We start from the raw sequence: 21,906 nt of genomic DNA on the forward strand, positions 1-21,906 counted from the left end.
GAGCTGATTCTGATGTAAAAATTGCCCTTTTCCAAGTGTAATCAAATTTACGATGTCAGTGCTTGGAAGTTTGGCCTCTCTTCAACCTCCAAGCTGCAGTTTACTCATCTCCACGCTGCACTAGCCAAGAGCTAAGTGCTTATAAGGCCATTGTAAACCCGGCACTGTTAGCCTTTGGCAAACTAAGGATCCACACTGGTAGGCAACCAAGAGCGAGACCAGACTCTGAAGCCCCGTCAGCAGGAATTTTAGATCCAAGATGAAGTGTGCATAGGGATTAAATTGTCTTAAAGGGATAGTTAAAATTTTTTGAAGTGGGGTTGTATGAGGTACTTATCCATAGTCAGTGTATTACCTACAGTAGATGGCAGTCGGCACGCCACCAGTTTGGAGAAACAGAAAGGAGTACCGAAACAGGGGCAAACCAATGTGCTGCTGTGGACGGGGTCGGCAGCAAAACGCATTTTAGACACCAGTTTAAGTGTATTTCGAATATTTTCACTGCTTTACCTTGCCGTCAGACAGCCCTTTCCGACAATTCCAATGTATCCATCTATGCTGACTCAAAACCACCAGACTCCATTGACAAAAATAGTAATTTTACCTCGCACAACACGGGAGGTTGCTGGTCTACGGCTGCCTCAATCGGTTAGTTTGTTTGTTTGTTGTTGTTCAAATTAACCCTTTAAAACATCAAAGTCACACAATAACAGAAACAAACTAACCGATCGATGCAGCGGTAGACCAGCAAATCCTGTGTTCTGTGTGAGTAAAATTACTGTTTTTGTCAATGGAGTCTGGTGGCTTTGAAGAGAGCATAGATAATGGCTTCAGTCCACTGTTGGCTCTCTAACGGAGAGGTGAAGTGGGGAATATATTCTAAATATAGCGTACACTTAAACCGATATTGACTTTTTTAGGTGGCTTAAATAGATTTTGCTGCCGGCCCCGTCCACAGCAGTACATTGATTTTCTCCCTTGCCGGTACTGCTGTCTGCCTCTCCAAACTGGGAGCGTGCCGATCGTCATGTACTGTAGATAATACAGTGACTATGGAGCATCTGAACTATCCCTTTAAACAACAAGCACTGATGAAATAAAACTACATGAAGCATAGAATACCTGTCCAGGGATTCAGCCACAAGGGGGGTGAGCACCACATTGACGGCTCCCTTCACCTCCACGATGGCAGTGGTCCTGGTCTGAGCCAAGGGCTGCTCCAGAGTCCAGTCATCTGTCGTCGTGTCCTCATCTGTGTTCTCCATGGCCCTCTTATCCAGTGGGGTATATGGTGTACTGTGGAGGCACAATAAGAAAATCTCTGATCATGCATTATATATTAAAGAGGACCTATTATGCTTTTGTGCTTTTTCCCTTTCCTTTAGTGTGTTATATAGTTTTCTGTGCATGTAAAAGGTCTGCAAAGCCAAAAGCTCAGGCCAAAGGGAGTTACTCTCCCCCACAGAAACACTGCTCCTGAACTGCCTGATACGCCTTGCTTGAAGTCCCGCCTTTTCGTCCGTAACGTGGTGATGTCACCAAGTAACACATTTGCATGATACCTGCAAAACTGCTAGTTTGTCACGCCCTCAAACAAAGTTAGTCAGAGTGGAGCTGGAGTCCGAAGAGTTTAGTTAAGTTGACCAATCACAACAGAGTGGGCCATCTGACCAATCAGAGCAGACTGGGCCGGTATGAGAAAATTGAAGTGTATTTTGAACATTAAAGCATGTAAACATGTTCTAGTAGCAACCCAAAATACAAGTATGCACCTGAAAATGAGCATAATAGGTCCTCTTTAATAATAAAAAACACAGAATATGTTGCTACTTGAAAGGACAGTGTGAAGCAACACATAGTAATATTACTGCTGTTGAGTACACGGAGATAGACAAATACAAAAAACACCCTTTCTTGAGTGGATAGGTTTTGACTGTAAATACATAGGGTAAGCTGGGTGAAAACAATGTGTCTTAAATACCTGTTGTTCTCTCCCATCAGCTCAAGTCCTCTGTCCAGTAGAGAGCTGGCTGAGAGGCCCTGCTTTATCACCTGTAATATAAAAGAAAATGTTACACCCTAAACCAGATGTCCTGGGTGTATTGGGGATGGGCACATATAACCATTTAACAGCCAATACCAAGACAACATTCTGAAGTTCAACTATAGTATTACATGCTGATTTATCTCACTACATGCACACAAAGACTGTTAGTTATTAGTCAAAGACCTTAAAGCTGGGAACAGAGAGCTGGTCAAAGGAGGCGGCGCTCTCCTCGCTGGTAGGTGTGTCCAAATCTAAGGGGCGGTGCAGAGAAGACTTGGAGGTCCTCTTATTGGTGGGCTGCTTGACAGACCAATTTGAGACCTGGCGGAGGTGAAGTAAAGAGAGTTTTGATTGAACCAAAGAAGTAATCACAGTGAAAATAAACAGGCTAGGCATTAGCATTAGTTTCTGCTTTCATAAAAAGCCATTACCTGGTAGTGGGCTAAGTAGCTCTGGTAGCACGCCATGACGTGGGGCTGGCGGGTTACAGGTCCGGGCTCAGCCGTCTTCTCCGCCTCCACTGAGCTCTCCTCCTCCATGGCCAGGGCTGAGACGAAGGAGGCCTGGGATGTGTGGCTGGGCAGGGGCTGGGGCGGCAGCGGGGGCAGCATCGGGGGCATGGGCAGGGGACGTGGCTCAGTGATCAGCTCCCCGTTGAGAACGTAGGTGAGGGGACCCTCGACACTGTGGTAGATGGAGCTCCGGCTGGGGGGGGGGGAAGGTTACACAGTTACAGCCAAGCAAATCGTGAATATAGATTACAAGTGTATGACTTTGGTGTGTTTCACAATAACAATCTAACAGATCGAGGCAGCGGTAGACCAGCAACTCCTGTATACTGCAAGGTAAATTTACTGTTTTAGTCAATGGAGTCTCGTGGCTTTAAAGCACCAGATAACAGCTTCATTTACCTGCCGGAAAAGGCAGTCTGACGGAAAGGTAAAGCGGTGAAAATATTCTTTATATAGCGTACACTATAACTGATATTGATTTTTTTTTAGGTGGGCCTTTATTTTAAAATGCGTTTTTGCTGCCGGCCCCGTCCACAGCAGTACATTGCTTTGATCCCACGTCAGTACTCCTGTCTGCTTCTCCAAACTGGTGGCATGATGACCGTCATCTATTGTAAGTAATACACCTACTATGGATAAGTACCTTTTACAACACCACTTCAAAATATCCAATCTATCCCTTTAAGAATGGCCACATTAAGCACCTTTTTAACCAGGATGCCAGCCAGAATCTATGGTACCACTTTTCTGTACATGGTTTTATATGTTCTTGAATTCAGCCTTTACGTTTCCACAGGTTTGTGCCGGTTGAAACCTTTCACAAGACTGAATTGATTATGTGTGTTTGTGTGGAGGCTGTATCAATCAAAAAGCGTGTTGCAATCAATGTGAGAACATTTTTGGGTAATAGAAAAATGACAAGGTAGTAGCAGAGCAAAGACTGAAATCCAATTTGCGAAAACACAGCGGCAGTAAGTGGCTGCCCATGGATCAAACATCTCATTTGCTACAACCCCTCTACATCACATCCATCCTTGAATGATCGAATCGAAAGTAATAAATGAAAAGCTGCAACGTGTTCGGCTGAGGGGCAAGTTGCTTAACACAATGAAATGCAAAACTTGTTGGGTATTAAACATAAAAATGCCATAACACGGTTAATGTATTCCTGCATATTGTGCCATAAAACCATTTCACAATCGTTGCAAAGATGTCAGTGTGAGTCATCAGAAGTTATATGACGCTGCTTGTTTTTCATTCTAAATCTATAATGGTTTCCAAGTACAAGACCTTGTAATCTTTTCACTACACTACAATAATACCTTTGAAATTTCACAGTAACATCCCTAAGAAGGGAGACACTTCATGAAAAATCGAATTCCTGCATTAATCGTAATCTCAAAACGTAAATCGCAAATCCTTCAGAATGGCTCCTTTAGCAGCATTTAAAAGGGTAAAACTTCAAGCAATTCAAGTCAGGACTTGCTAGACAGGTCATTAATTCATCTGCTCTTACAGATGAGAAATGAGACTCTTTGATGTTACTGCGAGCTGTCTAGACTCTACCATCACCTTAATCCCGTGCTTAGCTTTGTACTTCTTGATCTGACCATCCACCCAGTCTCCTCTCAAATTTTCCAACCCCTTTAACTTTGAGAACTTTTTTGCGAGTTCCACTGAAGCCAAGCTCAATATTCTTCGCTCCCATTTACTAAAGCACATTCAAGCTGACCTGTAGTTCTCCATGTGATACGGGGGCTGCTGCGGCTGCTGCATCTGCTGCCTCCTCTTCTTCTTGCGGCCCGGGTACGTCCCCGGACCCTCGTCGGCGCTGCTTATGGGCTCAAAGTCCTCGGCGGCCGAGAAGTAGGCCTCGCTGTCGGCCACGGACATGCTGGAGTCTGCGGAGCGGTACTGGTGGAAGGTGTTGGAGTCCGCCGAGGGCGTGAAGGGGAAGGAGCCGTAGCTCCTGCGCTGGCGTGGCGAATCCAGGACGTTCTCGTCGCTGCGGGAGACCTCGCTGCTGAACTGGACGCCTCCTGCAAGGACTGGCGGAGGCTTGTCGGTGAAGACGGCGGCTGACAGGCTCTTGGTGCTGCCCAGTCGACCCGAGTGCACGGAGGACTGGCGCTTGAGAGGGGAGCAGAGGGGGGAGCGCACTGAGGAGCGATCCTGTGAGCTGTTGGGTGAGACTGGTGAGACCTCCGGGACGTCTCCTAGGGTTCTGCGCAGAGAGAGGAGAAAATAACATTCTGATAAATGACTGTTTGAGGGCATTAAAATTAGATTATATTGCATTTAACCACCTGAGACCTGCCCGCATTCCAGACCGACTTTACTGTCTTTCAGAGGATTTAGCAGGTTCAGTTTTAAAGCTAGAGTGAAGCTACAGATATGAGAAAATTTAAGGAATCCATCGGTAATATGTCATGCTAGCTTTTCGGGAAGGAGGTTAAATAATGCTCGCTCCAAAATTAGGCTAAATTTTGGCGAGGAAAAACTGGCTGAGCTGCATTTCAAATTAATCTTCAGGTTCCCAGCTTTCAGATGATGTACACCACTTCTATGTGACATCTACTGTTGACCTGCTATCTCCCCCTAAAGACCCCCTAAAAAAAGACAAAAACAAGTTTATTGTGGGTGTCAGAGGTAATAAAAAGAAATAAAGAGTAACAACACCCTCGCTGAAAATCCTGCCCTGTAGTGGTTCCTACTGTACATGCTCTGACCGCTTGATATTCACAGTATGTCGATGTTACTCACTCAGCAGGGCTTTTGCCGTTCATGGGGAACATGCGTTCCTCCGTGCTTGGCGAGGGAGTGTCCCTCTCTCCGGCCAGCAGGGGCAACGCGGCACTAGAGGTACTATTTTCTTCAGAGGAAGAGGCGGAGCTGTGGGAGCGCTGGGGCACCTGGAGACTGAGGTGTTGCTGACCACGCCTCTCTGGCAGCTCGGGAGGCAGGCAGGGCGAGTGCGTGTCCGTCTTCAGTCCCACAACTCTCCCTAAGAAAACACATATTTGGTTTAGTAACTGTTGATACTTTTTTTCTGCATCAGTATGTTACATTCAGTATTTTGCATGCTATGCATACATTCTATATTTTATAGTTTAACATTATCGATTAGGCAGATAAGATAATGATAAAAAGCTCAATATATTATTCAAAATTCCCTTGAAATAAACCCCTAGATAAACCCTGCAATATTACTCCCAGGAGCCCCCTTATGGGAAGAGCAGATTAATTTAACATTGCAGATTTTAACTATACTTAATTTCGCTTGGGGGGCCTACAGAAAAAACCCTCAAGCAACCCTGGGGATCAGGAAATCTATATTAAATCTTTGCAAATGCATACCATCCACTTTGGGCGTTTCCTTGGTAATAATCCACTCCCCCGGCTGTAGCAACGACTGGCCATAAGACATGTCTGGCTCGGCGCTGGAAGAGGAGAACGCAGACGAGGAGGACGGCGTCAGCTCCTCGAGCTTGAAGAATTCCAGGCCCATGTTGGTACCTCCGAAGAACCTGCATCCCCCGAGGCAGCCACAGCGGTTCCTGCTGCGCTTGTTGCGAATGCCACCCTCTTCTGGCCACAGGAACCAGAGTCTGAGGAGAGGAGGGTTAAAGGGAGAGATTATCAAAGAGAATGATGAAGAATGCAGCAAACAAAAACAGGTAGTGGGGTCGCTGAAAGAGACTGAAGCCTTGTTTATACAGAGACATCGTGGTGTGGGCCTCCACCAGATGGTGCGCGAGCTACGAGCATGCACAAAGGCATTTATGTTCAACACTTTGTTCATTGCAGTACTCTCCAAAAACGCAAGGGGGCGTACAAACAAAAAATTCGAGGAAGCAAGAAGTCAACAAGTGTTACCGAAAGAACGCCATAGAACGTGCAACTCCTCAATGCCAAGGAGGAATGGTAAGTAACGGTAAACTCATGAGTCGTATCAAATATTAAAGGACATACTTTATTGCCTTTATACAATCTCTGTAAAGAAAGGACACTCACATATTTGGAAGAACAAATGTATTATAATGAAACAAAGGTTAAATATCCTGTAAATAATTTGATTCTGCTGGTAAAATATTTACTCAAATGTAGATTTTTAAAATATCCTTTTTTTTTTTTTAAACATATAAAAACAAATTTGGCCATCTCTCTAAAATCCTGAGAAATATTAATAGTAAAAATGTATTAATTATTTTACTTCTTTTTTAAGTTATTTCATTTTATCAGTATTTGTGTCAGTCATGTCTGAAAAGCTTTGTGCACGCAGTCAAAGATGCTCTATAACAAAGAAGACGCATTACAAGCTCTGCCAATGGCTTGAAATGGTTGACTCCCTGTCTCCGAAGTGGGCGCGGTCATGTAATACTTTGTAGTTGCTGTATGTGTGTAAGATTTTGTCCAGTCTTGCAGACATACCAGGCACTTGGGAGATAAAATGTTGCACTGGTCTCCCTGTCAATATCTGATAATTGCTTATTACCTCCTTCTTTGTTTCCAGAACTTGGTTCTGCATTGGCATACACTCCCTAGAATCATAAGCGTACATACATACATATTTTCTTTACCATTTTGCATAACCCACGTCCAGTTCGTTTAGCTAAAGTAATAAGAAACATCACGTCCAATTACAAGCCAGACAAGAACATCTGCGCCTATAACGGCTCCCTGCAGACCTTTTTATGAATTATGTTGAATCCATTATCACAGTAGTCCACCAGCTAATTATCACACATCATGAGCTGGATCACTGTACACGACAGCAAATGAATCATCTCGCTTTGTTTAAATAGACCTATATTACATTATGTGCTGAACATCTTATGACGGTATCAGTGACTCATTATAAAGAGTGAGTCATTTCTACATCAAAGAGAAGTTTCAGCATGTACTTTTTTCTGTAAACAGTGTTTTTAACATCACCGCCGTCCCTTCATTAAAACAAATTCACAAATTAAATAAATAAAACTGCTCAGAAATCTCACCACTCAGGCTCTTCCAGTTGCTGGAGGAATTTTGGCTCCCCAGGAAGCCAATTACTACCACGTGTTTTGGGCAGGTCCAAAAGTAAATACTTTTTGGCGTGAGATTTATACAGAATTAGTGACCATATTTGGGACAAATATTGCTTTTAATTGGGAAAAACTCTTTTTTTGGGCGTCCACTTTCTACATCCACAAATATTAAAACAAATACTTATTTGGAAAACTGAGTGTAGCGGATAGAAAAGCAGTTACAAAGACATGACTTAAGCAAGACACCCCATCAAGAGAAAGCGCCCTTCTTTTATTTAAATTTGTGTATTTAATTTATTTATTTTATATTTTCTTTATATCAAATGATGATAAAAATCAAAATCAAATTGGATCATTCTGTAAAAGTAAAACAAAAGATGACTGTGTGAACTGTTGCTGTATTGTGATCCCAAATACAGGAAATAATGTAAAAAATAAAAAATAAAAGGTGAACATTAGTGGCCACTGATATAAACAAGAAGTAGAAGAAAGTACCCCAATGCTGAAAAGCTGCTCTCGGGTAGCTGAGGGACACACGCAATGTGAGAAGTGCTTGAAAAAGCAAATAACACATGACAGTTTGTTTTCTACCTTTTGGAGTGAGCGTCGTGTTGCTCCAGAAAATGCCTCTGGACTTCACATTTGGCTGGATGGTCGGCAGCCAGGGCGATGTCCGCCGTGATGAGGTTCAAGTTGACTGAACCCGCCTCCAGCCAGACAGAGCGTCGCAGCAAAGGGGGCTGACCGAGACCTAACGGCTGACCCAGACCTTGACCCTGCCCGGCCGGCTGCAGCCTGGTCGCCTCGCTGTGCTGCTGCTGCTCAATGTACTGCCGGATGTTTACGTCCTGCACCACTGCGCTGATGCCTTCTCCCACCGCCTGGTTGTGCAGGTTACAGTTGGCTACGCGAATGATAGCCGTCTGGGGGGGAGGGGGAAGGAAAAAATTAAAGATCTTTACACACAAATCAAATCAAACAGCATATTCACATACTGACATGGATTTAAACTGCTATAAATACATATCTTGAGTTAAAGAGGACCTATTGTGCTTATTTTAAGGTGCATACTTGTATTTTGGGTTTCTACAAGAATGTGTTTACATACTTTAATGTTCAAAAAACGCTTTGCTTTTCTCATAGCAGCAGTGCTGTAACACCTCTTTTGACCCTCTGTCTGAAATGCTCTGTTTGAGTCCGCTCTGATTGGTCAACTGGCCCACTGTTGTGATTGGTCAACCAAACCAAACTCTTTGGACTCCGTTCCAGTTCCGCTGTAACTAGTTTGTTTGAGGGCAAGCCAAACTAGCCTCTAGGGAGGTATTATGCAAATGTGTTACTTGGTGACATCACCACGTTACAGAAGAGAACGAACTTCAAGCAAGGTGTTTCAGGCAGTTCAGGAGCAGTGTTTCTTTGGACTTTGGGCTGTGTAACTTTGCAGACCTTTTACATGCACAAAACACTACACAACACACTAAAGGAGAGGGAAAAAGCACAAAAGCATAATACAGTAGGTCCTCTTTAAAATACTATACATAAATGGTTGGTGCTAAATACCTTTATGTTTGCAGCGCAGCCGTGCTCCACAACGAAGAGGTCAACTCCGTCCATGGCCAGTCGGGTCATGGTGTATTTCAGCTCCTCTGATGTGCGACAGTGACCCGGCAGGCAGCTCAGCTGAAAAAAAACAACCATCATTTAGTACCAGAAACTTTTCATCGGTTGCAAGGAAGTTATGTTAAATTCAGTCTGGCTGTGCTTTACATAGCGCTACATGGCCTGTAGCCACAGCTGCTCGGCTGTCAGAAACTAATGAGGGCTCTCAGGCAGGAGTTTTTTTAAAATATCCTTGTTAGGATTCGCGTACAAACGAGACATTTTGTGAAACAGACTTGTTTTCTGTTAAAGGTATTTCACACATCACGATGCTGTGTGTGTATGTGTGCCATGTATGGCTGCTGTGAACACATCAATAGTTTTTTGTGAGGCTGTTGTCACAGGCGGTTTCTCTCCAGCTGCGCAAGAGTGTGCTTTCTGAGTCATGCATCGTTAGACAAAGCTTCACAGTGGTCTCCTTTTTTTATTGGATGTCATTTGCACATTTCCCTTCACACCGGACAGTTCTGACCAACATTCAAATCTCAAAAAAAAAAAAAAAGGGAGCCATAATGAGCAAATTTGGTAGCTTCCAGCATGAGGTTCAGATACACACTGCCGCTAACTAGTTCAAACCAACACCAGAAAGCTCCAGCAGATGAAGTAAAAAATGTGAGAATTGAGGCTCAGGCTGTGCAGCATTTCATCGTGTACCACCTCGTACCTTGGAGTCGCAGATGCGGCGGTCGACGCCATGCTGGCAGATGACAGAGGGCTTGGGTTGTTCTAGCTGGAACTCTCGGGACACCCCGTGGAAAAGGAAATTCTCACCCCACTCTATCATACTGGCCACCTAATAATCACAAGCGCACGCAGACACATTAGTGCTTCAAAAACAATCAATAAATACATTTACCGCTAGGGCAAAAATGCACAGAATAAATAACAAAAGGAAAATAAATACAGCTATTGTGGGGGCGGACAAAGCAAAAGGAAAACCTTACAACAGAATGCAATCAAATACAGTATAACACCACCACAGGCGATAACATCAAAACATTATGACTTGTTCTGACAGAGTCTCAATAAAAACTGAATGTTATAAATTCTCAAAAGTTGGATTGTATTATATTTAGGGCTGTCAATCGATCAAACTATTTACCCAAGATTAAGCGCATGATTGTCCATAGTTAATAGTGATTAAACGTAAATTAATCACACATTTTGTATCTGTTCAAAATGTACCGCAAAGGGAGATTTGTCAAGTATTTAATACTCTTATCAACATGGGAGTGGGCAATATGCTTGCTTTATGCAAATGTATGTGTATATATTGATCATTGGAAATCAACTAACAACACAAAACAATGACAAATATTGTCCAGAAATCCTCACAGGTACTGCATTTAGCATAAAACAAAAATGTAATCATAAAATGGTGAGTCAGTATGCTGACTTGATTATGACTTGCCTCATGCGATTATCATAAAATGGGCATGTCTGTAAAGGGGAGACTCGTGGGTACTCATGATCCCAGTATCTTCACTCTAGCTTTAAAACTGAGCCCGATACAACCTTAAAAATCACAAATTGCGTTAATGCGTTAAAGAAATTAGTGGCGTTAAAACAAATTTGCGTTAACGCGTTATTATTGCGTTAACTTTGACAGCCCTAATTATATTGTAAGAGTCGTTCACACACACAAAACACATTTTGAAAAGCACTTTACCACAGTCACATGCACTCCCACTCTGCTGGCCTATAGATCCGTGATGTAATCCTAATCTGAGGCTTTATCCCTTCAACAAACCAAATCTCTCTTTTACCAATCAAACACACACACCTGTGGTAGAGTGACCCTGCCGGTGAGCCCCCCGGCCTGCATGTCGATGAGCCAGGCGTACTCCAGCGTGTCACTGCCCAGGGTGAGGCCATGAGCGGAGAACATGGCATGGGCCCTCATCTGCAGGCCAGACAGACTCAGGTGGCCGTCCCTCAAAACCCCGTCCGCTGTGGGACGCTGTGGGCAAAAGAATAAATTCACACACACAAATATTTTTAATCTTACATCACTACCTTATAAGGTGTGAAACTGAACATAGAAATCTTCTGCTAAAATTGATTGAAGAATTTTCACCAGAGCTTGTTATCTCACTGGAGGAGAGACGAGGGCTAAACATTCTTTGTCAGGGATTAGGGAAAGATATTCACTCTGAGCAGCAAATAGGATCCAACTCGTGGCTAAAGCTTAGACATTCTGCGTGGTTACACAATATGCAGGTGCTTATGCAAAGATGCGGCTGGTGAAAAGCATGTTTTTTACATTATGCAACTCTACCATGCAAGCTTTATTCAGGGTATTTTCTAAGGACTGAGTCACCCATTCAGTGACCAGATTAAAGAGTAGTTGTTGGTGCATTAATTGTTTTCACACATGAGATGTGTATGGAAGCCCTGAGAGGCAAGTAAGAAAAGAAAATTCTGGTGATTCACTTTCTAAGTCTGATCTAAATTGTTTTCTTTCCTGTGTTTAAGACTTAAAGGAATACTTCACCAACAAAATGACCATTTATATATAAATTACTCACCAATTCTTGAAGAAAATGATTTTCTCGCATGCCCCCATGGAGAACGAAAAATCCCAAAACTGAGAAAATTCTTGATGAATTGAAGTAAATCGGGGCCGCGTTTAACAACAGCAAAACTAGATAAAAACATCTGTTTACAAACTCTCACACAACTTGTGCAGTATAATCCAAGTCTCATTTATCCAGTCGTTTGCTCACGACTTCCCAAACATATGCATCTTTGCTAAAACCTTATCATTTGAAACGCTTCTGCATAAACAGTCTTACACTTGTACAGGCAAGCTATTACGGATGAGTCCAAAATGTTTTAGATAGTAAGGTAAAATGCATGTGTTTGGGAACTAGTGAGCATACGACTGGATAAATGAGACTTGGATTATACTGCACGAGTTGCGCAAGAGTTTGTAAACGGATGTTTTGATATAGCTTCTTCGTTTACCGTGGAGGCATGCGAGAAAAACAACGTTTTCTTCAAGAATTCAAGGTAACATGGGGGGGGAGTAATTGATATGCAAATGGTAATTCTGTGGGGGAAGTATTCTTTTAAGAACGGGTGAAAAAAAGGTTTTGTCGTGATAACCTTTCGAAGTACCTTAATTTTCATTTTATCTGTGAAACAGGTGGGAGAAAAGGTTTTGACAGGTGAAATTTGTTTTTTTCTGTCAGGATCATTTTTCAAGTGTTTTCTGTTGTAAAACTCATTTTGGCCACAAGAGTTATTACAACAACGCACAATTAAAAATGATCATGACAACAACAACAAAAAATAATAATCACCTGCCAAAACAATAATCACCTTTTTCACCTGTTTTCACAGATGGAAAAATGAAAGAATTTAGATAGATTATCCTGCAGGCAAAACATTTTTTCACCTGTTAAGTCATAAACACAGGAGAGAAAACAATTTAGATCAGACTTAGAGAATGGATCACCACAATTTTTTTTTCACTTGCCTCTCAGGGCTTCCGTAGGTGTGCCACATAGTTTAAATAAATGTGTATTACTGTACTAGATCACACTTTCTTGCTTACCCTTCTAAATTAACAGATAATTGAGGGGTCAACACGTCACTGTCACGCCGAGAACCATTTTGTTCGATATTTTGTGCTTCTGGACACAAACAAATGTTTTTCTAAAGCAATTTCCTACAGATAAAATCCTAATCTAGGCAATGACTGCACTGTAAGGAGCCATAATAAGCAGCACATCACATCAGGTGCATGTGTAGTTGTGTCTCTGACCTGGTAGTTGTCACTGATGAAGATGTGAATGGGAGACAGGAGCAGCTGAAGCATCGTCTCCTTGTAACCCTTTTTCATCTCGAAACACAGCCGCTCCAAGAATCCGGATGGACCTTCGGGACCCTCGCTGCTGCAGTGCTGGAGGCGAAGAGAAAGTACGATGAAAGAAAATATGTGGACTCATGCATCAAGTTGCTTTCGTAAACATAAAAACACATCAACTCAAAAAGCATGACCGGCAGGTTTGAATCAAAAAACAATTCCTTGACAGCCAGGAAACAAATGAGGGTAAATAAAATAGACTTAAACATGTATTTATACACTTTCCTTGAATTTTCACAATGTATTATTCATTTCTTTCTTTTCACATGTGCACTTTTTTTTTATAAATTGCCTACAGGATATTGATATTTATCATCTATTTCTATACATTAAATGTATTATACATATTTCTTTTGTTTGGTCTCCATGTCACTGCTGCATGTCTTGCATGTATATTATATCAGTGCACATTTACATAATTTTTATTTCACACTGTAGTTTCATAATCTTTGATCGTAGCCCATTTGCTATACTAACTACACTGATCTATCTCTCTCTCTCCCTCTCTCATGCTCTTTTTTTTAAACCAAACCGTTAAACTGAACTATTGGCAGTCGTCAGTTTTACCATTGGCAGTCGGCCGTGGACTTTGTAAAGGTTGATGTGCACGGTGATGTCCCAGGGGCGCAGGTCCAGGGGATGGATGTTCAAGTTTTCATTCTGCTCGCTGTCCTCCATTCCCAGAGGAGACCAACCGAGGCCAGAGGAGGTGGAGGTAGACAGCACAGGGCTGGTCACCGCCTCCTCAAAGTCTGTGTACATGTCATCCTCACCAAAATAGTTTTCCTGTGGGGACAGATAAAAGGAAGGTCAGAGGGGCTGTTTAATAAATGATCTAATTCTTCCTTATACCAATTCTTTCCTGGTTAATTATTATCCAGAATCTACATTGAGCATCCACACTATTACATCGAACTACTGATTACATTGAGAACAATGACTGATTACTAGGGCCCAATTAATCAATCGATTAAAATATTTAATCACGATTAATCGCATGATTGTCCATAGTTAATCGCGATCACTCCCAAATGAATCACACATTTCTTTATCTGTTCAATATGTACCTCAAAGGGGGATTTGTCAAGTATTTAATAATCTTATCAACATGGGAGTGGGCAAATATGCTGCTTTATGCAAATGTATTTATATACTTATTATTCAAAATCAATAAACACAAAACAATGACAGATATTGTCCAGAAACCCTCACAGGTACTGCATTTAGCATAGAAAATATGCTCAAATCCTAAAATGGCAAACTGAAGCCCAACAGGCAACAACAGCTGTCAGTGTGTCAGTGTGCTGACTTGACTATGACTTGCCCCAAACTGCATGTGATTATCATAAAGTGGGCATGTCTGTAAAGGGGAGACTCGTGGGTACCAATAGAATTGATTTTCATTCACATGTCTTGAGGTCAGAGGTCAAGGGACCCCTTTGAAAATGGCCATGACAGTTTTTCCTCGCCACAATTTAGTGTAACTGTGGAGCGTTATTTAGCCCTCTTCGTGACAAGCTAGTATAATATCAATGAATTCCTTAGGTTTTCTAGTGTCATATGATACAAGTATCTTCACTGTAGCTTTAAAACTTAGCCCGCTACAACCTCCGATCTCAAGTTGCGTTAAATAAATTAGTCGCGTTAAGACAAATTTGCGTTAACCCGTTATCTTTGACAGCCCTACTGATTTCCAAAAGGTTTCACCACAATCTAGAATTTTGTTATTAGAGACCGACTCGAGGATTTTTCGTACCTTAATGGAGATCAGTGCTCGAAGCAAAGGCCCGTAGAGGATGATTTGAGAATCTGGGGACATCTCCATCTCCACGTGGAGCCGGTCAGGGGGGAGCTCTGTGGGGTCCTTGGGCTTCCGGCTGTGGGCGGCTGAAGCCGACGTGGAAGTGTAGCGTGGTGGGGGGTTGTGATGCACCGAGGCGTGCTCTGGGGGACGCAGAGCTGACAGCATGGATTCTTCCATCTCAGACACTTCAGACACGAATCACAGGCGAGTTAGCCGACATTATGTAAAACAGCTCGGTATAAGACTGAGCAAAGATTTTAAAGATGGTTACAATTTGTCACAGAGTACACAGTCGTTTTTGTCATTGTTGGCTTTAGAAAGAACAACAAAGACTTGATTCTAAAAGCTGAGAGCTTACGCGACTGTTTGAGTTGCTCATCGGCCTTCTGGGGATAAATGGGGTGCCAGGTGTAGTCGATGACGAGCAAGAAGTTGGGTACACTCCAGCAATCCACCCAGCCGGCTCTGATGTAAGGAAGAAAAACACACTCAGCACACAGTCATAATGCTTAGTTTATCATCATTTCAAGTGGATTTTCCAGTACATCGTTCGCTTTATGAACCATTCGATTCGAGGACATACAGTTAGAGACAGCAAATGGGTCGCGCCTGATTTCTCTGCAGCACAGAGTGCAGCGATCCAGACAGAATTCGATCGTAACCTCCCGGGGGGTAAGTGGGTCTCTCGCAGTGCTACATCAGTGTAGTCTCGCTCTGGGCTATACATAATGAATGATCTGAATGTTGCGTTATCATGTACACAGTGCACGATGCATGTGCTACCTGTGGAGCAAAAGGTTCTCCGACGTCTCTTTGAACTTTCCCTGACCTTTAGGCTGGTGCTTTACGATGTGGACACAGATACTGCTTTGCAAAATCCTCCAAAAGGGATGCAGACTAAGATGGATGTGGAGCAGTTCTACACATACTAAATGGAAAAAGACTGTTATAACGAGCTCCAAGAAAAGGCAGAGTGTATACCTCTTATCTTCATCTCCAATACCAAAAAAAGCCCTATTCAACAGTCTATTGCATCTCACTTAAAACCGAGCAAAGCAGCAACAAACAGAGCATAAAAAGCGATGGTTAGTGGTACATTTACTTTAAATTACCACCTACTACCTTGGCAACATTTCCTTTTATACCCAAGTGTTGATGTGAGTCAGTGTTACGATGATGAGTCATCCTGCTCTTTGCTTCAAACGCACACTTCTTTTTGCCCACAACTAGAGAGAAAGAATTCCCAGGTTTAACTCACTCTGCGTGGGTGATGTTCCTCCAGCGGGACTTGGTGGGTTTGGGAGGGGGAGCCCCTGTGTTTACCCCCGGCGTGAACATGTCCGGGGGCAGCTTGACGTTCTGGTAGTCTTTGGCCAGGGTGAGGAGGGGGTCGCGGCTCGGGTGGCACTCCGGCAGGGACAGTCGCATGTCTGTATCCTCTGCCTGAGGAGGATAAAGAACAGATAGGTGCATTGCACACCCTCACATAGTTGGCGTCAAAGTATTCATATCTACGGGGGCATGGAAATACAGAAGCATATACTGTAACTAATGTGAAAAAACACAGTATGTGCAGTCATACATCTGTAGGAACATTTTCCGGACGAAAACATTTTTTTACAATTACACTCAAAAAACTGTTTGTGTTGTTTTTTTTGGAAAAAACAAATCCTATTTGGCTCACCTTCAAGCTGAAGCTGGTACGGCAGGTGGTCGGAACAAACTCGTTGAAAGGCAAAGTGAAGTCTATATTGAGCGTCTCGCCACATGCTGCAAGGTACACTATAGGAGATCAATAATGCAATTGATTAGTCTGCCCTGCTCTGGGATTAAGTTGAGTATATACTGTATGTCCAATATATCATGACTTAATAGAGTCAAAGTATCCTGTCATGGACATCTGCTTCCAGTTATAAAGAGGCATTAAGTTACCGATTGCCTTCACGCCTGGATTTCGATTCGGTTTCATTTCTTTCATTAGAGCTATTGATAATGCTAAACACGTATATAACAGTAGATCTACTATTGAACTGTAAAACTACTGTATCACTCAATTACGTTATTAGGAAGGCTTTTATACTGGTAAATTGAACATGATATTTTTATGGAACTTTAGTGGGGGGGACAAAAATTGTGTACTTTATTTAAAAAAATATATTTAAAAAAATAAAAAAAGTTTAAAAAAATATATTTGTGTAGAATTTGGTGGCGTTTTCCTGTTGAGAAAACAAAAGACTAGAAAAATAATGTGTTTGATTTGTGTGAGTGTTTATTTTTATTTATTTATTTTTTTTAAATCTGTCTCTTTTTCATCTGCTTTTCTTTATTGTCACAGAATTATCTGTACATACAGTATGTGTCTTAAATGATGTGGTCTGACTCAACATGTTTGCACACTGTTACAGAAATCGGTTGTAGATAATATATTATTGTATATATTAGAGCTTTTAATACATAAAGTTAAGCATCGGACTGAATAAAGATGGAATACTTACTGTACCTTTAATTTGTGTACTGCATAAAATATTCCATTAAAAATATCAAACATAGAAAGGATATTAATTACGTTTTTTCACCAGGTTGCCCTTTAATTTGGGCTAAATTATTTGCTCATAATAAATACACTTCTTGAGGAAAAATATGAATCTACAACTAATCATTTTTATTTAAAGGTGCTTAATGCGAAATTGGGAGCATCTCTATTGCCTCCGCACGGCTCTCAACATGGCGACAGCTGACTGGATGGTTGGTGCTACGCTTCCGCAATGGTTTAAAACACACACATAGAGGAAGAGTGACTTCATTCTCTGCTCAGGTAGACATCTCTCCACAAAAGCTTTACACAGCAAATAGTTGTTTGATGCTATAATCAATGCTCTGGATATCAAATAGAGAACATTTTAATGTTTAAAAACATTGAATTCAGCCTGACTCAGTTCAGACTATTAATTAAATACTACTTCTATGGTTCTTTGCATCTAGAAGAGCATCTTCTTCTTCTTCTTCTTACCATTCTCCTGCTGCTTGGTGGAACAGTCGATCCAGTTGTGCTGGTTTGCCGCCCAGATCATCTCAAACTGGTGGAAAAGGACCTTGAACTTCCAGGAATAGGGCACAAAGGAGTAGATGTCTGGGGCGCTGTCGCTCGCCCAGTCCTGGATCAAATCTAAAGAGTAAGAAGGAAAAAAATTGGTCAATAGCTTCATACATATCACTATTGAAATGCTAAGCACTAAAATGCTGCACAAGATGTACTGTCATTCGTTAAGTCTATCTGCCAAAGGACTCACCAGTGAAGAAGTTTTTCTGGGCGTAGATGAAGTGGTAGGTGGCCTTGTACACCTCAATCTCACACTGCCACGACTGAGGCATGTTCCACACCCGAGGGTAGCTGGCTATGACGTGAAACTGAAGTAAAAAGGCAGAGGCAGGACATGGTTTCACTTGTGGCAGAGCTCTTACCATGTATATGCACGTTTTGACATTGCATTGGCTCAGCTTTCCTTTGCATCTTAAGTCGATGGAGAAGTAAACATTTTTTAAATTGCTATCCAAAACGTGAATTGAAAAGCTTCTTCTATAATTGGCTGCTACTTACAGCCAGCATCTCAGCCTCCAGAAGAGTCCTGTACTGCATGCTGCTGGTGGTGTCCACATGCAGCAGCTGGCCTTTGATGGTAGGAGAGTAGCCTGAGGGCCGAGGAGAGAGAAGCAGGGCCATAAATTCTGAAATCTCAGAGCTGGGGCAAAGGTCTCGCAAATAATGTAATTTACCAGTAAACCTTGAACAGCTACTTATGTTAACTACATTTCTGGAGACGGAGGAGAGCATTGACTGATGACTGACTCAATATCATCAGCTCAGTGCGATAAATTATTACACATTCCTCAGAACTGTCAGCGTTGAGAATGTCAATGTTCCCTGAGGTCAGTTGTTGTATTCTGGATATGGTTTTATCTGTATGCGTGTGTGTGTGTGTGTGTGTGTGTGTGTGTGTGTCCTTCGCATATCTCGAGTACCGTTCATCAGATCTTTTTCACACATGGGCGGGTGTGTTGCTAGCGACCCAAGGACGTGCAATGTCAAAGTTGGTTCAATTTGGACACACGACACGTTCAATATAAACTTTGAATACACAAGCAATGGCACTCTGTGCAGCAGTGGGGAGGAGACTTCGGGGTTCTGCGGACTTGAGTCGAGCATGTCCTCCGCAGCGGGGCCTTTACAAGCCTGACTGCAGTCCACTTTTGCTGCTGGATATACTGATGTTATGGGCCTTTCACACAGAACGCGGCAACAGCACCACTGCGTTCTGAAACCCATTATTTTTTCAATTGCTTGAGTGGCGCAACAACGGCTTTTCAATGCGCCAAGCAAAGCGCACACAGCGATGTGGGTTAGCCGGGGATCGGACAGCCAACCTTCCGATTGGTGGATCTGATCTGCTTTACCTTTGAGCCACAGCCGCCCCATGATCACTTGAACCCACAATGTGCGGAGAGTGTTTCATGTAAACATACTCAATGGAGACTCGTGTAGAAAAGTAAGAAAGATAGAGTACAGAGCTCCTGCATTGTTTGTATTAGTTTGTAAGTGCAAAGACAGTCACTATAGAGTCTCTGTTTTGGTCTCAGTCTTGAGCAAGACTATTTACTTTGGAATTTTTTATTTGACTTTTTGGATTTTTTATTTGACTCAACCCTCTCTGATCTAAGAACTGATTTATACTTCACCTGGGTAGCCCTGCTAGAATCCTGACCTATATGTGCAAATGTAGCCCTCTATGTAACAAGATCACTGAGGGCTCAGCCCTGTGGGAAACATTGATTTTTAACAATTAAACTTTTTGCATCAAAGTTACACAGGTAGAGAGACTTTCATTAATTTTGATTTATTGGGAACACACTCCTTAGTTCTGTGAATTCCTTGTGGAAAATAGTTCCTTATTAGCGATGATTAAACAGACCTTGTTAACAGAGGTTGTGATTTTGTTTTGGTAACATTCATTTCACTTGTTAGCAAACAGTTGCTTATTTACACATCCAGCAGGTATGGAGCAACATTATAATTAATTTGGAGTCGTGTTTGTGTTCACCTGATGAATGTGAGTCTAATATTCACTCTCTTTTAGCTCTGTTTTTGGTCTCTACCAACTCCTGAGGGATATATCCGTCTCTTTGGCTGCTAATTGCTCCACTGTGTTCACCAGATAGTCACTGTGTCTGTCTGCTGTTTGGTGCTGAGCATGTAGCATAGTAAGCATACAGTGGATTTTTTTAGAGCTTTTTCTCTAGCAACAGCTAAAACTGAAAAAAAAAAATCCTATGAGAACAGTAGGAGTGAACCAAAACAGTAAAGTTGCAGCCGGACAGCTAAACAAGGAGCTGAAACTCACTACAAAGCTCGGTAAAGCCGAGTGGAGCTGCAGACTCAGGTGATAATTCACTGTAGGTTCATCACTACCAGTGAAGCCTTTCACATTGTCGTTTTGTCATTGTCAAAAATATCAATTATAGCAGCTTTAATGAAGAATCCTGAACAATTTGCAGTGGTATTACATTCAGGTAGTTCACACTAAGGCCTTTACACAGAGGGGACTTGACGAAATAAATGACACAAAAATGCTAAATACTCGCCTGCAAATATTACATGTCTAGGGCTTTTATTGTGAAGGGTAAGAACAGAAGGAATGGATCTGGTCTGCACTGCCTTTGTCAAGGTTGAAAGGAGTAATAAAGTTTGTCGTCCTGGTTCGACTCCGGAGCCTCCGTGTTGTTGTTTCATAAATATAGCCGCAACTCAACCCGCACAACGTGATTGGTTGATGCCTTCATCCGAAAAATCTGGCTTGTTCCGAAAAAAAAAAAAAATACATTGCTTTTTCACTGTGTAATATTCAAGTTCTGTGTGAAAGTACAATGAAAATGAATCAATTAAACGTCCCCGGTGTGTAATGGCCTTAAGACTGGCATTTGCTGTGAAGTGATTCCAGTTAAATTAAATGTGAATTTTAAATTATTACATTAGAAAGTCTAAATGGAAACTGCAAAATGTGATTAAATCCTGATTCAAATTGACAAAGGAATGTTATGCTAAGTTTCAATGGAAATAAATATGTGAAATAAATGAATAAAGAGCCAAATGGCCAGCTTGAGGAATTTTCAATTCTCTTTGTAAAATGCTTTTCGACATCCAAGTATGAGTTCATTCTGACATTTGATAAAGCTGCTTATCATAGCTGTAGTTCAGATATTAGTCAGTGCAACAGATTGTGATGAAATAATGGAGAAACTGTTGACGTGTGCTTCTATATGAACAACATTAGTCCTTAAGCCAGTGGGACATCTGCTGTGGCAACTGCTCCAAGTGTTTTTTGGGCATTTAGGTCTATTCATCTTATTTTTTTAAACACACACACTTACCATTCTCTCCTACAGTCATGGGGATGTTGACTTCCAGGTAAGAGCCTGCACCTACATTCACATGGATGGCATTGGTTTCCTAGTAACAGGGATGAAGACAGAGCATGGTGTGGAGAGAGAGAGAGAGAGAGAGAGAGAGAGAGAGAGAGAGAGAGAGAGGCAAACAGCACAGTCAGACATGCCGTTAAATTATTAGTGAGGGTGCGTCACTGCCTTAAGAATAAAAGAAAGTCACCTAATCTGAACTAAAATATGTTCAAAGGAGGTAAAATCATGACGATCTTCCCTGACTCAATCTATTTTATGTTTTTATTCAACATGCATTCATGTTGGTTTTTAGTATGCACTTCACATACTGTGTGAAAATCCCTGCACTGCTCCAGGATGAAAATTTGAAAAAGCATAAAAACATGAAGCAATATCAATAGCTAAAAACATGATGAGGCATGAAGACAAAGACAAGTGAGAGCAGCAGGGAGAGGAAGAAAGATCACAGAGGTTGACAAGAAAGAAAAGAGAGAGAGAGAGAGAGAGAGAGAGAGAGAGAGAGAGAGAGAGAGAGA

General features: G+C 42.0%; 1 protein-coding gene across 9 annotated transcripts in view; it reads right to left on the reverse strand.

Moving 5' to 3' along the window:
- Positions 1-21,906, reverse strand: part of kiaa1109 (KIAA1109 ortholog) — a 106,757-nt gene that overhangs the window by 64,877 nt on the left and 19,974 nt on the right. For 8 of the 9 annotated variants that reach the window (XM_074661384.1, XM_074661392.1, XM_074661388.1 and 5 more), the window contains exons 1-21: positions 21,344-21,469; positions 18,519-18,610; positions 18,211-18,328; positions 17,931-18,086; positions 16,605-16,702; positions 16,179-16,363; positions 15,279-15,385; positions 14,873-15,105; positions 13,684-13,902; positions 13,015-13,152; positions 11,029-11,205; positions 9,910-10,038; positions 9,147-9,266; positions 8,178-8,509; positions 5,917-6,167; positions 5,323-5,563; positions 4,292-4,783; positions 2,479-2,752; positions 2,231-2,368; positions 1,982-2,052; positions 1,123-1,296 (exon numbers count right to left, since the gene is read on the reverse strand). In XM_074661384.1, coding sequence (XP_074517485.1) covers positions 1,123-1,296; positions 1,982-2,052; positions 2,231-2,368; positions 2,479-2,752; positions 4,292-4,783; positions 5,323-5,563; positions 5,917-6,167; positions 8,178-8,509; positions 9,147-9,266; positions 9,910-10,038; positions 11,029-11,205; positions 13,015-13,152; positions 13,684-13,902; positions 14,873-15,105; positions 15,279-15,385; positions 16,179-16,363; positions 16,605-16,702; positions 17,931-18,086; positions 18,211-18,328; positions 18,519-18,610; positions 21,344-21,362 — 3,764 coding nt within the window. In that variant the 5' untranslated portion in view covers positions 21,363-21,469. Of the gene's footprint in view, positions 1-1,122; positions 1,297-1,981; positions 2,053-2,230; positions 2,369-2,478; positions 2,753-4,291; positions 4,784-5,322; positions 5,564-5,916; positions 6,168-8,177; positions 8,510-9,146; positions 9,267-9,909; positions 10,039-11,028; positions 11,206-13,014; positions 13,153-13,683; positions 13,903-14,872; positions 15,106-15,278; positions 15,386-16,178; positions 16,364-16,604; positions 16,703-17,930; positions 18,087-18,210; positions 18,329-18,518; positions 18,611-21,343; positions 21,470-21,906 lie in introns of those variants that run through there. The other variant, XM_074661393.1, reaches the window with a different exon arrangement.

This window comes from Sebastes fasciatus, chromosome 15 (assembly GCF_043250625.1).
Source record: "Sebastes fasciatus isolate fSebFas1 chromosome 15, fSebFas1.pri, whole genome shotgun sequence".
In the NCBI taxonomy this organism is placed as follows: Eukaryota; Metazoa; Chordata; class Actinopteri; order Perciformes; family Sebastidae; genus Sebastes; species Sebastes fasciatus.